General features: G+C 50.7%; 4 protein-coding genes across 4 annotated transcripts; 3 read left to right on the plus strand and 1 right to left on the minus strand.

Moving 5' to 3' along the window:
• Positions 1-548: 548 nt before the first annotated feature.
• On the minus strand, positions 549-2,006 carry TGAM01_v209476 (GTPase; the record flags this gene model as incomplete). Its single annotated transcript, XM_018807909.2, has 2 exons — positions 549-1,713; positions 1,909-2,006. The coding sequence occupies 2 exons, from the start codon at positions 2,004-2,006 to the stop codon at positions 549-551; spliced, it is 1,263 nt and encodes a 420-aa protein (XP_018658947.2).
• A 498-nt stretch (positions 2,007-2,504) lies between these two features.
• Positions 2,505-4,349, plus strand: TGAM01_v209477 (hypothetical protein; the record flags this gene model as incomplete). Its single annotated transcript, XM_018807908.2, has 3 exons — positions 2,505-2,774; positions 3,156-4,034; positions 4,236-4,349. 3 exons carry the CDS (start codon positions 2,505-2,507, stop codon positions 4,347-4,349), a joined length of 1,263 nt encoding a protein of 420 aa, XP_018658946.2.
• Positions 4,350-7,185: 2,836 nt separating this feature from the next.
• Positions 7,186-10,011, plus strand: TGAM01_v209478 (hypothetical protein; the record flags this gene model as incomplete). Its single annotated transcript, XM_018807907.1, has 3 exons — positions 7,186-7,684; positions 7,803-8,758; positions 8,821-10,011. 3 exons carry the CDS (start codon positions 7,186-7,188, stop codon positions 10,009-10,011), a joined length of 2,646 nt encoding a protein of 881 aa, XP_018658945.1.
• A 1,723-nt stretch (positions 10,012-11,734) lies between these two features.
• TGAM01_v209479 (glycerophosphoryl diester phosphodiesterase) lies at positions 11,735-13,257 on the plus strand (the record flags this gene model as incomplete). Its single annotated transcript, XM_018807906.1, has 5 exons — positions 11,735-11,798; positions 11,916-12,112; positions 12,222-12,404; positions 12,469-12,573; positions 12,625-13,257. The coding sequence occupies 5 exons, from the start codon at positions 11,735-11,737 to the stop codon at positions 13,255-13,257; spliced, it is 1,182 nt and encodes a 393-aa protein (XP_018658944.1).
• Between the last annotated feature and the right edge of the window lie 444 nt (positions 13,258-13,701).

Raw genomic sequence — 13,701 nt, forward strand, 5'->3', positions numbered from 1 at the left:
GGGGGGGAGAGAAAAACAAAGCGTCGTTGGAAGTTCTTTCTTATGGGGAGACGCCTGCCCAATCAAGTAGTAGCAGTAGCAGCAGTAGCAGCAGTAGCAGCAGTAGCAGCAGTATATCTTCCATGCTAGGTATCTACAAACCTTTTTTACTACATGTAGGCATAAACAATTTATCTCCCAGCAGCAGTTATTCTCTCAGTTAATGCCTTTCATCACTATTATTATCCTCTGCACTCCCCTATCTCACACTCCTCCGTAAGTCGATTTGTGGTCGCGAAGCAAAATCAGCCAATTACTGATTTGACACAGAATCAATCATTCAAGTTGTTTTTCGACCCCCTCACGATGGCAATTGTAAATTCTGATCGATATCAACGCCATGGATCATTCTTCACTGTTCTCTCATAAACACATGATCGACAATACAAATATTTTCACCAATATATGTACGCATATCATAAACTAGTCTAATAGAAAGATTAAATGAATATCTCATCAAATCTCTCATGCTCGTCCAACCTTGAATGACAAAATCTGGAGTGAATTGGTTAGCAAACATGTCTCCCATTGCCATGTATTCTGTAAAAACTCACATCATTCTTTCCTACCGCAACAAGGTCATCTTCAGATACTCTCATATTCCCGATTCCTTCCACAAAGGCAATCGGAGCATCGCCCATCACTTTGCGGGCAACATCGCCCACCGTAGACCCTTTTTTAACTAATACACAATCCCTAAACACAAATTTGGAATCTGACGCTCCAGAGCTGAATGTTGATGTATTCCGTACCGGGAAGATGGGTACCAGACCCAGCAGTTCGGCCGCTTTTGATAGCACCTGCACAACTCCTGTCGAACCGAAGCGGTACAGCACCATGTCTTTCAGGTTTTCTATCCGGTTGCGATTCTTCTCGTCGAGTTCTTTGAGGCCGCCGCCAGTAGGGTCGCCTTGCTCGATAAGGTCCTCTCTTGTGTCGACAAACTCGCTTCCCTCCACGTATTTGATGTATCCTTGCTTCGCCATTTTTCTAAGAAAGATTTCTGAAATAGCCGAACAGAGCACGACGGCATTAGGGTCCTGCATCTTGGCAATCTTTGCAATGTTCTTATCCGCGTCTGGGTGGTCAATCTTGTTGAGTGCTATGACTGTCGGGAATTTCTCGTCTATGAAGCAGTTGACAATGTGCTCAATCGTCTCGTCAGACCATTCTTCCAAAGGCTCTTTTACACCGGAGCGATCTAGCGTCCGCTGCACAGTTACGGTTGTAGATCCATATCCAGAGAACTGATTCTGTAATGTCTCGACGGCTGTAGCCTTGATTGCGATATGTCGTCGTTTAATGCCTCCCCATTTTGACATGAGATTGCCCAAGATCCACGCAACAACCTCACTCCGCAACCAGGCGATATCTACTGAAGGGTCGTAGCCCCTCGTCTCTTTGCCCTCGGCGTCGACTGTCCCGGACGCATCGACAACATGAATCAGCGCATCGGCATGTCGCAGGTCGTCCAAGAATTTGTTTCCCAAGCCGCGGCCTTGGTGTGCGCCTGGTACTAGTCCAGCTACATCGAGAAGCTCGATGGGCACAGACCGTCGACCCTCATCGCATGATCCGTAGTTGGGCTTGCATCTGTCTGATAGCTTGAAGCGCGCGCATGCGCAGTCAATCTGGAGGTATCCTATCGCTCGCTGAGGATCAATGGTGGTAAATCTGTCGCACAAGAACACAAACAGTCCAAGTCAGCTTTGCGAGCTCGTGTGGGCGGGTATGGGGTGGGCGGGCGATTATTCACGGGAAATTGCCTACAGAAATTGATGTTAGTAAAAGGTCCAGCAGCTGACAGATATATCATGTAGATTTGCGCCGTCTTTCTTGGCCAAAGCAATACATAGAGTGAGGTTCTACCCACCAACTTTAGAAGAAGCGTCTGTTAAGCTGTTGAGCGTGCTGCTCTTCCCGGCAGATGGCTTGCCCACGAGCCCAATGAGGGGATCACGAGGCATGGCGGGGTGGAATTGTCGAGCCGATCGATGGAGGGGGGAAGGAGGGGGAAGCAAAAAACGAATATACAATTCGAAGAAGTTGTAGCAAAGAGGTTGGTAAAGATGCTTCTATGAATACTTGGAGCCTATGTGAAAGGAATGATGTCGCAAAAGAGAACCTTGAAAATAAAAAAATTGGGCCGAGTGGGTGACGCTTGTGAGAGCCGCACTGCGACGACGTCGTTGGAGGTACCGAATTAAACGTAGCTGCCTGTTTCTCGTACTGATTAAGGAAGAGTACTTGAGATTGCGAAGAGGGCTCACCAAGGCGCAGGTCCTCTTTTACCAAAGGTACTGCCCCGCCTTGGCCGCTTACCCCAATAGACTTTAGACTTCTACTGCTTAGCACATGCTAAGAGCTTGCATGCACTTCTAACAAGGGACGATTTTACAAGGCGATAGTTGATTCTTTCCTATATCCGACCAAATTCTCTCATCGTTTGATTTTAATACTGTAGCATGTCAGCGTCTCAGTTACCAATTGAGGCTTTCCCGGCCTGGGCGCTCTTGAATGGCGTGGAATTCAGAAGCGCGGAGGTACAAAGCATTGAGGGCAAAGGCTTCGGCCTCGTGGCCAAGAACGATATTCCAGGCGTGAGCGACGACACCTCCAGCACGGTAGCAATCATCCGAATACCCCGAGATCTTGTTTTATCTGCCGAGGCTGTGGAGGCGTATGCCAAAGTTGACCAGAGCTTTAGACAGCTACTTGAAGTTGCTGGACACCAAGTAAGTATCGTCCGTGCGATGGAGCTTCTAAATTGATGGTGATACTGATGTCCAGAGAGAGCACTAGGGGCGATATACTGCTATATCTGCTGACACATCTTATTCTATCTAAAAGAAACTCGTCTGTTAGCAAGGGATGCGCTTCAACGCCATGGACCGAGTATATCAAGTTCTTGCCCAGGTCAATCAGCGTTCCCACCATGTGGACAAGTGAGGAGAGAGAGCTGTTGCAAGGCACATCCCTTGAGGTAATCAATGCCCCCTCGTTTACCACAGCACTGAAACTAGTGACTTTCTCTACATTGAGAATCAGATACGTCTCATGGCATGTGAATGGGAGCTGCTACTCAATCCTTTACTAACACCCATGTCATAAACTAGTCCTCGGTAAACGCAAAGCTCTCCGTTCTTTCCCGTGAATACGACGAGCTTTCCGAAAAGGCATCAACGCTACCCTTTTGGAATGATCTCTTGAGCGAACCAGGGATGCTGGAAGATTGGATCTTGGCCGATGCCTTGTACCGATCAAGATGCTTAGAGCTGCCCCACGCCGGGATTGCCATGGTCCCCGGGCTGGATATGGCAAATCATTCGCCAAAATACTTGGCGCGCTATGACGAAACCCCTGAGGGCGACGTGGTGTTGCTCCCGAGCTCGGGATCTGGGGTGTCATCAGGGGAGGAGATCACCATCTCTTACGGGGAAGCCAAGTCGGCGGCCGAGATGCTGTTCAGCTATGGTTTCATCGACCAGGAGTCCGGTGTAAAGGAGCTGGCACTGCACCTCGATGCCCTTCCCGACGATCCCCTAGGGAAAGCCAAATTTCACATCTACAGAGGCCCACCAGTTGTACGGCTATCTCTGACGGAACAAAGGTTCCAGTGGCACAGTCCATTTCTGTATCTACTAATTCTGAATGAAGAAGACGGCTTGGCATTCCGAATAGCTCAAGATATGGAGGGAGGCCGCGAACTAAGGATTTTTTGGCAAGACGAAGATGTCACTGGACGAACCGACGAATTCGAATCTCTCATCCAAGATCACCCTCTATCCCAAATATTTAAGCTCAGAGCCGTAGCTGTGCTGGAGAATTTGGTTGCCGCGCAGCTGAACAGGATCACCGCCGAGATCTCGTACGGGGTAACGGAGCAATCGCAGGCAGCAAATCAACCCCGCGTGGAGTGCATGCTAGCGGCGGAGAAGCTGAGAGATCTTGAAGCTCAAACCCTGCAAGGTGCGGCAGCCGCGCTAGAAAACGAGGTAAGCATATTGACTTTTTCCTTTTCATGGTCTTCGACTGCGGCATGGCTTCCATTGTCCGCCACATTCCGACGGTCCGGGGTCAAGCTGGATGTCTGGCAGACAGCTATGCTTGAATAAGAGACAAGACACAGGCGGGGCCACTGCAATCTAAAACTCATGTCTGGATAAATGCTAATGCAACCACCGCAACATTTACAGAAGGCGAGGCTGCTTCTGGACGCTCGCGTGGTGGCATATCTCGGGTCTATGGAAGATACCCAAAATGAGCAAGCGTCTGACCAGGCGTCCAATGAGGACGACGACTTCAGCTAAGTAGCCGAAATGGCTAAGCGGCGTGGGATGGACAAGCCGGGGCAGCGCTCAAGGATCAAACTCTTCTTGGACTTAGCGTGGGGATCGACGATTGAAGGTGCATTTGCGCCGGCTTGACCCGATATAGGAGTCATCTGAGACAAGACGAAGGACCAAGCCAGTTGCTGTCTATGGCTTGGACCAGTTCAGAGTCGACGCTGTACCGCGAGTCCAGTCGAATAACGAAAGAACTAGGGCTCAGACTATTGACAGAAATGGCACTAAAACGCGGGTTAAACGTTCAGCGGTTATGCAGGATATCCATGTGATATGTTGGAGTTGGATATCACTTGATTGACGAGACTTGGGCGTGCAGAATCTCTGCTTACATGAGAGATGATATGGTGCTTGGGTTCGTTCCGTGAATTATTCGCCAGCGTTCAAAGACGGAGCAGATCTCGTGATCTTCCTGTTCGTTCCACCTGTATGACATGGAGTGACGAACTTTAAACTTTGAGCTTTTTCCTTCCAGACACACATTCTTTGGGTGTGGCTTACGCTTCAACTTTAAGATAAGGGGAAGACGATGAAACGAATGCCACTAGCCTTCAATTGCGGCGCAGAATACGGCACAGGCTGGGGAATATGAGGACTAAATGGCCAGGAGGGCTAATAGATGTGCCGACAGGCACCACAAAGGATGCTAAATGAGCCACAGTGAGTTGTGGATTGATGCAATTGCAGGAGTTGTAGTAGTGCCGTTCAGGAATGGGTGGTGGGAGTGGTTCAGCCAGGGCGCTTGGGACCCTGGAGAGGCTGGACGATGGCTGCAGGGACAAATAAAGACGAATTGGTACCTCCCAAGCACGGCTCATCGCCGCCTAAATGCAAGCTATGAGGCATTGTTTCAGTAGGGTCATGTCCTACCATGTCCGAGTTACGGAATCGCAGAAGCCTGACAGCAGCTCGGCAAGGGTCCGGCTATGCCGGTGTCCATTCGCTGTCATGTTGAACGCTCGCCAGTCAGTGACCACGTCTGCTGCAAGTCCGCGGTATGACGGGGATAAAGGAAACCGAGCATTGTCGATTCCGATACTGCCGTTTGGACGCTGCGTAGGCAATAGTCATGGGTGCCATGCCCGCTGCCAAGGAGCGAAGAAGCAGGAGGCGCTTAAGAGACGCCTCTGGAGCCATTCTTCTCTCAAGGAAATGGAAGGACTGAAATCTCTCGGTACCGACCACAGTGCACAGATAGCCAAGCATTGGCTGATGAACTCAAGCATCACCGACCAAAGCCCGCAGCATTTCCTGCCAGACAGACCGTGTCATACAGTACGAGTGTACGGGGGCGTTTTAGAAGAGCTGCTCCCCGGCTTTTCCCACCCCGCACCATGTGCACCTTAGGGGGGCAAACAGCGGGAAATCTGGGGTAAATCAGGCCATAAGTCGAGATTTATTTGCGCGCTAGCTCAGTGGCAGGACGTGGACGCTGGTCTAGAGCCCGAGGGCCCTGCGTGTGCAAGTAAGCCGCTGCGGTAAGCCATCGACAGAGACGATGTGTGTGTGCTAGTATATCGGTTGATGGCCCAGCTGGCGTTGGTTGATGTTGTTGGGGCAATGGGTTGCATTCTGACATTGTATCCAGGTCAGGTCCCATCCCATGCATCGAGCACCGAACCCGCTCTCGAGAAAGCATTTTCGCGGCAAAGGTGGGTATTATGCAGTTCGGCGGCCGGGCTAAAATGTCGCGATGATGGGTTAGGGTTCTCTCTTCTGCCTCCAAGCGGCAGTAAGACAGATGGCCTGCTTACTCTGTAGCGGAACTTGGCGTTTCCCATCACGGCAGCGTAAGGCGGATGACTAAGCTGGTTAGCAATTGTCACCGAAACATCTGCCGGAATCGAGACGGGAACAAATCACTTGCCAGCACCATGAGTCGATGGCAAACGCTTCACAGTCAAAGTACTCCGTGCCAGCAGCAGTGTCACGGTGGCTAAAGAGAAGAGAAGCCGGTGGTGGGGAGCGGTGCTCACATCCCGTGGCCTACAGGGGGCGCACTAGCGAGCGCGATGGATTGAAGAAGCAGAAACTACGTCAAGCAGACCCAACGAAAAGAACGCTGAGGGGTGGAGCCGCGAGACCGGGAGCTGGCCAGTCACGGCGGCGATTAGCTTGTGTAGTAATTTTGATGCATCTCTTCTTCCATGCAAACGAGCAAAGGGAACCAGAGGGATAATAGGAGGCGGACGTAGACGAGGTGGGTGAACGGAGATTTCCAGATTGGATGGAGCGCGCTGTCAAAGCGCTGTCCTGGCCGCTGCCACGTTAGTGCATGGAGCGCTAAGCACCCTGCTGCGTGCTGGCCACGAGCGCTACGGGGAGCCAAGCACCTGTGGCCCAGAAGCCTCAACGCACTGCTTTCTGCTTAGCGGCGCTGTCCAATCCCCTTCCCCGGGATTTAATTGCCTGCCACGCCCTGCTCTGCCCTTTTAGGCTCCACTCGCCTGCTCCTGTCTTCGCTCTTCCATTTCTTTTCCTTTCATCTCTCCACCCCCCACAATATTCTTCTCTCCGTGTCTCACGCTGACGACGACGAATCGCGGAAGACGGGATCAAGAGCCTCATTTTGTTTTCGACTTCGACTCGTCGTGTTTGCCGAAAGAAAGAAAGAGTCCGCGACCAACCGCAATTTATCCAAGGCTGCTTCGACGATCCCAGACGCACGTTGCGCCGACCACGGCTGGTGGGCGAAGAAAGCCCCAGTCAGCACGTTCGCTCTCACTCAAACGCCTCGACCAACATCACCAATTCTTCGCTTCCCATTCTATAATCGAGCGCTCGGATCGCAATCGTCACAATGCCGGGCATCCTGCCTATGAAGGTCATCAAGGTGGGCAGCAGCGCCCAGAGCCGAATCGCCCAGGCCTGCGACCGCTGCAGGAGTAAAAAGATTCGCTGCGATGGCGTTCGTCCCACATGTTCACAGTGCTCTTCGGTCGGCTTCGAGTGCCGCACCAGCGACAAGCTGAGCCGACGTGCGTTCCCGCGCGGATATACAGAGTCTCTGGAGGAGCGGGTCCGTGTGCTGGAGGGCGAAGTCCGCGAGCTCAAGGATCTGCTAGATGAGAAGGACGAGAAAATCGATATGCTCTCTGCGATGCACGGAAACATGAGTGGCGGCCCGCGACGGAAGCCTTCAGTCACATCCATGGCCACGCCGGTGTCACCGGATGGCCCGAAAGAGTCACCCACCATGAAGGAAGATACGTTCAGAGTACAAGCTACACAACTCCTTTTGGGTGTCGAGAATTCCGATTCGTACTTTATGGGATCCTCAAGTGGACGCGCCTTTATCGGTATGTCATATTTGTGCTACCTCTATGCGTATCTAAGCACATGCGCAAGCAATACATCTACAAACCCATTTTACCTCTCGTTCAAGTATCAGTTCTGAACTAACGTCTTTTCACATAGCCTCCCTCAAACGGAAGATGCAAGACAGTGGCAAACCATGCAGTGACTTTACTCCTGATGCCTTTTTACACATACAAGGCAGCACTCCTCTGGTAACCAAGATGTCAGACCAGTCATCAAAAATCCCTCCTCGCCTCTTCTCGGATAGATGCGTCAATGTCTTCTTCCAAGAATGGGCCCCTCTCTTCCCTGTTCTCCATAAGCCTACCTTTCTTCGCATCTACGAAGAGTTTGTCAATGATCCGGAAAGAGTCAAGGGCAACTACAAGCTTGCACAGCTCTACCTCGTCTTTTCTCTTGCAGGCCTCTCGTCCGAGGCTCCAGACCTCCAGCAAGTTGCTGCTTGCGAATACCAATGGACCAAGGCCCTTGATTCCCTGATCTTAGAAAACACTATGAGCACATTACAGTGCCTTGTGTTGGCTCTTCTGTACTGCACCGTCCGCGCCGACTATCGTCGCCTTCAGCACTACAAGTGCGTCGCCGTGGGCTTGTCTCATCGACTGGGTCTGCACCAAAGCCAAAAGCGATTCTCCTTTGGTGCCTTGACTCTTGAGACCAGAAAGAAAGTTTTCTGGACGCTGTACGCCCTGGATACCATGACGGCGGCCATTACTGGTCTCCCCAAGATGCTGAAGGAAGAGGACGTTCAGGCAGAATATCCGTCCGATACTGATGACGAGTACGTCACAGAAAAGGGCTTCCAACCCACACTTCCAGGCGAATATACTCGCATTTCTAGCGCTCTTGCTCTTTTCCGAGCAACACGAATTCTCGCTCGTGTTCTAGATAAGAACTATCCTGCGGCGACCAACTACGACCTCTCTCTTCAGCAAATGCGCGCCTTTGAAGCTGAATTAGATGCCTGGTATGACGAGTTGCCAGCTCACCTGAGACTCAATTTCGCTCAGGGTAAGCCGTCAACAGATGTCACCGGCAGCCGATCGCCTTTGTTGGTAAGTGCGAATCCAATCATGGTTACTGTTTGGCACAAAATGACTCACAAGCTATACTATAGGCACTCACATACTATTATATCCGTACCCTGATTTATCGGCCAGCCGTTGGCTCAAGCCTCGGGCCCAAGGCTGCACCGGCACTCATGTCCATCAGCGAATCCAGCAAGCACATTGTCCAAATTGCAGAGCTCCTCGAAGAGCGTAACTTGTCATTCTCCTTCTGCATGAATAAATGCGATCTTTTGGCCCTGTGCGCTCTCACTCTTCTTTATCAGACCATTGATCTGAAACGCGACAGCAAGCTGTTGCGCGAAAATGAGCGGCTGGTGAATGAAGTCCTCAAGACGCTCCGCAAGAACCAGTCACCCGGATTCGTGGACTTGGAACGAGCCGCCAATGTGCTCGTCACTGTCGCCGATCCTTCAGGGCCAGTACCGACGAACAAGCATGCCCGCAAGCCATCAACGGCAGCCAGCTCCCGCCGCGCATCACCCCCGACAAGCTACCCCAAGCAGAGTTCACCACTCCTAGGCTCCCAATACCAGGCTTCGGTAAGCGAGGCTGATTTGACGCGCCATCAAGACAAGCGCTGGATGGGTAGCATGTCAAGTGTTCAGGGCTCCAGTGTAGATGGACGGCCGCAGCCCTCTTCCCGTCAATCATTTGACGGGCAACGACAAGATCGCCAGCCCTCATTATCGCGGGCATCTAGGCTTTCTCCGAATGCTCAGGCGAGACAGAATCTTGATTATCTCTCGCTCAACGACGCTTCTTTCACGGCCAAGCACGCTGGCTCTCCTCCTACCAACATGCAGGGACAGCCCATGGGAACGCAGAACGACGGCCAAGGCTACATGAACAACGCACAGTCTGTGGCCAAAACCAACAATTTATCGGGCGCTGACTGGGAGGCATTGGTCGGATCCATGGACAGTGGGATGAACAATGTGTATGACGTTATCTACGGAGGCGTCACCATCGAAGCTGCGATGACAGGGAACTCGACTGGCAGCGAATGGTCACCAGATGCATGGGATCTGAGCAACTTTAACATCGATGAATTCGGAAATAACCCTGCGCCGCCGCAGAGCGTGCTCAGCATGAGCGACGAGAGCCTCAGTTCAGGAGAGGAAGTGTCACCTTCGGAGCTGGGACTGGGTCTCGGCAGCATTGACTACGGGAAGCAGCTGCAGGGGAACTACCACGGCGATGGATATGCTTCAAATGGGCTTCACGGACTGTCTTTGTGAGTTATGACGTTGTTTCAAGGCGTTGTGGTGTGATGGCGATATGAGATGCCTGTTTGGTCTGAAATTGCGGCCTATCGATGTAACGGTTTCGACTTATTTTTGGGACGGCGCACATGCTGGAGCGATTTGTGAGGGCTTTTTTTTTTCTCATTGAATTTTTTTGGCTATGACTTGGAAGACACAAAAGCAGCTTCAAGGGGCTGTCACAGGGGATAGTATGAGGGTTGTATGAGGGATTACATGCTTATTGGACGGATGGTGATGTGGATGGTTACTCTATTTATTTTTATTACATGAAATTCGCTCGATAGCTTGTAGTTTTCTGGATATCACGGTCAACAAAATAGGTTGTAAAAATTTTCTTCGCTCCGGCATCCATGTCAATGCATCGAGTTACTGCATCTTATCTTAAGCTGAATCGCCTCGCCGCACCATATGCAGCACTAGGCTGCGGCATATCAAACGGGCTACCCACCAAGCGATACGGCATTGCCTGTAGCCTTGTAGTAATTTATATGGCTCCAGCTCTTAGACAAGGGAACACGCGCCTTCTAGCCTGGATTGGGATTAAGACGACGGAGCCTCGCATCAGCCCGCCACAATCAGGAATCTCTGGTGTTGGGCCGAGCACGTTGCCCAAGGGCGATTGTTGAGAGGACCCTTTGCGGGCTTTTGATGGCGGCACGGGGCTTGCGTGAAAGACTCGGTGACTCGTAGTGGGCTCTATCCGCTGTAGAGGGGCAAAGATGCAGGGTTCATGTGCGCTGCCGAAGAGGGCGATGTTAGTGCATTTGGACCCTGTAACGTAGCAGTAGCCGATTCTATTCGAGGTGAGGCGAGGCGAAGTTGTCAGGGAGTCATTGATAACATCAAATGAATGGAGCCATTAAATTTTACCAGACGGTATGTTATCAGTCGAATGTTGTTAGTATGGGATCATAAGAGGTTTAATGCCGCCTTTTGCTACATGTATTGATAGCAGCAACGAATAGCAAACGTGGATTGGCTGCCCTGTAAGGATTTTACACTTCCCGCCGGAACAAGGTGCTTATCACCACTAACTACCTAGCTAGCCGTAGATAGTTCTTGTTTAAAAAAAGACCCTGATATGACGAGAAGAAGGAGAAAAAAAAAACTCGTCAAGTGGCGACATGCAAGGCACCACCAGGCCATGCTCAGGGGGGTGTTTTGCGAAAGAGGGTCATGCGAAAGAGCAACAGGGCTGGTGATTTGATGGTTTTGGGCGTGGCTTCATGTTTGTGGCTCTATATGCTTGTCTGGTTTAAACAGTATGGAGCATTTCTTGTTTTGCGATAAGATACGTAGCAAGATACATGTATCTGTGAGAATTATGTTAGCTGACAGAGGAGAACGAGATACAAAAGGCAAGAGAAGAGTCATCGCCTTTTCTTCTCTTCTTTTTACTCTTCTTCGTTATTGCAGATCATACAGTCTAAAAGTCCATACCGACATACACCGAGGCACGTGTCGGACTGCGGAGTTTCAGCCAGCACTTATATCCGCCCTCGCCCAAATCGAGCAGCCAACGTGACGAAATCACAAGCAGCACGGCGTTTATTACTAACACCGCCTCTTTTCGTTTTTGCCTATTTTCCGATAGTTCTTCTCGTGTTTTTCCCATCTCTCCAACTCATCGGTAGAGATAGAAGAATCTGATAGATTAAGCGGAATAGAGGATTTGGATCTCATTTCTGGAAGAAACATGAGTACGGCGGAAAAGAAACCCTTGATGAGTCCTTTTCACCGCGGCATCACCGTTCCAAAGGGTATGTACCTGATCTTTGACAAACCTTCTAACCATCGTTTTCCATATCCCATCCATCATGATTGCCCATCATATTTGCTTCATATTGGCTCATCTCAGCTAACATTGAAATCAATAGCGGCAACATGGGCCTCAGCCATAGCATCCTCGCGGGATGCCTCACGGCGTATACCACAGACCATTGCTCATCGCGGCTTCAAGTCCCATTTTCCCGAGAACAGCATGGCGGCTTTTGAGGCGGCTGTTAAGATTGGAGCTCATGCCTTGGAGACGGATGTGCATCTTTCCAAGGACGGCGTCGTTGTGCTGTCACATGTAAGTCACCTATCTAAACACAACTCAGTGCTCACGCATGAATGAATATTGAGTTGAGTTCAGGGATCAGCGGAGTGAATCGAGTACACAGAGACTAACACTGTCTTAGGACCCTTCATTAAATAGATGCTTTGGCGTCGACCTTCTCATCAAAGACTGCACCTGGTCATATCTCTCCAGCCTGCGAACGACCAAGCAGCCATATGAGCCGCTGCCCAGGCTGGTAGACCTGCTCCAGTATCTAACCTCTGGACCAGACACAGAAAAGATTTGGGTCTTGCTGGATATCAAGGTAAGAAGAGCACCGTCACAAGAGACAACAAGAGTGTTCGCTAATATAACATACATCTGCTCAGATTGACGACAAACCTGAACATCTTCTACATGCTATAGCCTGCGCTCTCACAGAAGTCTCATCAGCCACCCCTTGGGACGAACGCATCATTCTCGGCTGCTGGAACGTAAGCTGTTCACCCTCATCTAGCGTATACATTAGCTGATCACATCTCCAGGCCACATTCATGAAAGCCGCCCTCGAATTCCTCCCCGGCTACCCCCTCGCCCACATCTCCAATTCGCTCTTCTACTCCCGCCACTTCTTCCCCATTCCCAACCTCGCCTTTAACATGTTCCAGGGCCTCCTCGTCGGGCCCTTTGGCCGCTGGTTCCTCCGCGACGCCAAGAGGGCCGGCCGCCCCGTCTTTGCCTGGACCGTCAACGGCGAGAAGTGGATGGAGTGGTGCATCCGCAAGAACATTGCTTCGGACCGGGCTGCTCTCCCTGCTTCTTCTTCAACGTCTTCCCTGTCTTCCATGGCGGACGACAAATCACCATCACCATCACCAACCGTCTTCATCGATGGCGTCATCACCGACAACCCTCAACTCTTCCTCCAAGTCTGCTCCCGCGTCGAAGACGACCTCGACGGCATCCCCTCATCATCCATGTCTCTATCCGCTGTCTCCCGAAAGCGCAACAGCCAGAATCGCGGCGTCACCATGCTCAGCTCCCTCAAGTCCCAGCTTGGCACCACCTGCGGCGTGCTGTTTGTCAACGTCGTCGTCACGAGCTTCTTCTGGTACAGGCGGCTTCAGGGGAGGATGGATAAGTTTGACGTGAGCTTTTTTAGAAACTTCCAGGGATAAATGGCAGCGTATTGTCTTTGTTTTGACTATTAATTTACTATTGTCTCTTTTCTTGTTTAAGCGGATTGGGCTAGTTTGGGTTTTGGTCTGGGCGTAAATGAATTGTTTCATCGTTTTCTCTTTTTTTTCTTATATCCTTCATGACCTGTTAGACAGACTATCAAGCTCAGATACATAGATAGCGCACAGAATAATGAAACTTAATACACTCGATAATTCTCTTTAGGGAAACTTGTTTAACATCCCAAGTCTGCTATCCAGTACTCTAGTTATAGCGTGGGCTACTGATGCTACTGATGCTGCTACTCTTAATGTATTGCGTAATTGTATATTTCCATACATATGCCACTCGTTTTGTTGAGCTATAGCTAGAGTGTCATCATACAACTGGGATGCTGGATAGCTTCCCCTTCAACATCATTGGGATATCATCTTCATTACTCT

The sequence above is a fragment of the Trichoderma gamsii genome (assembly GCF_001481775.2).
Source record: "Trichoderma gamsii strain T6085 chromosome Unknown Scaffold_47.2, whole genome shotgun sequence".
Lineage (NCBI taxonomy): Eukaryota > Fungi > Ascomycota > Sordariomycetes > Hypocreales > Hypocreaceae > Trichoderma > Trichoderma gamsii.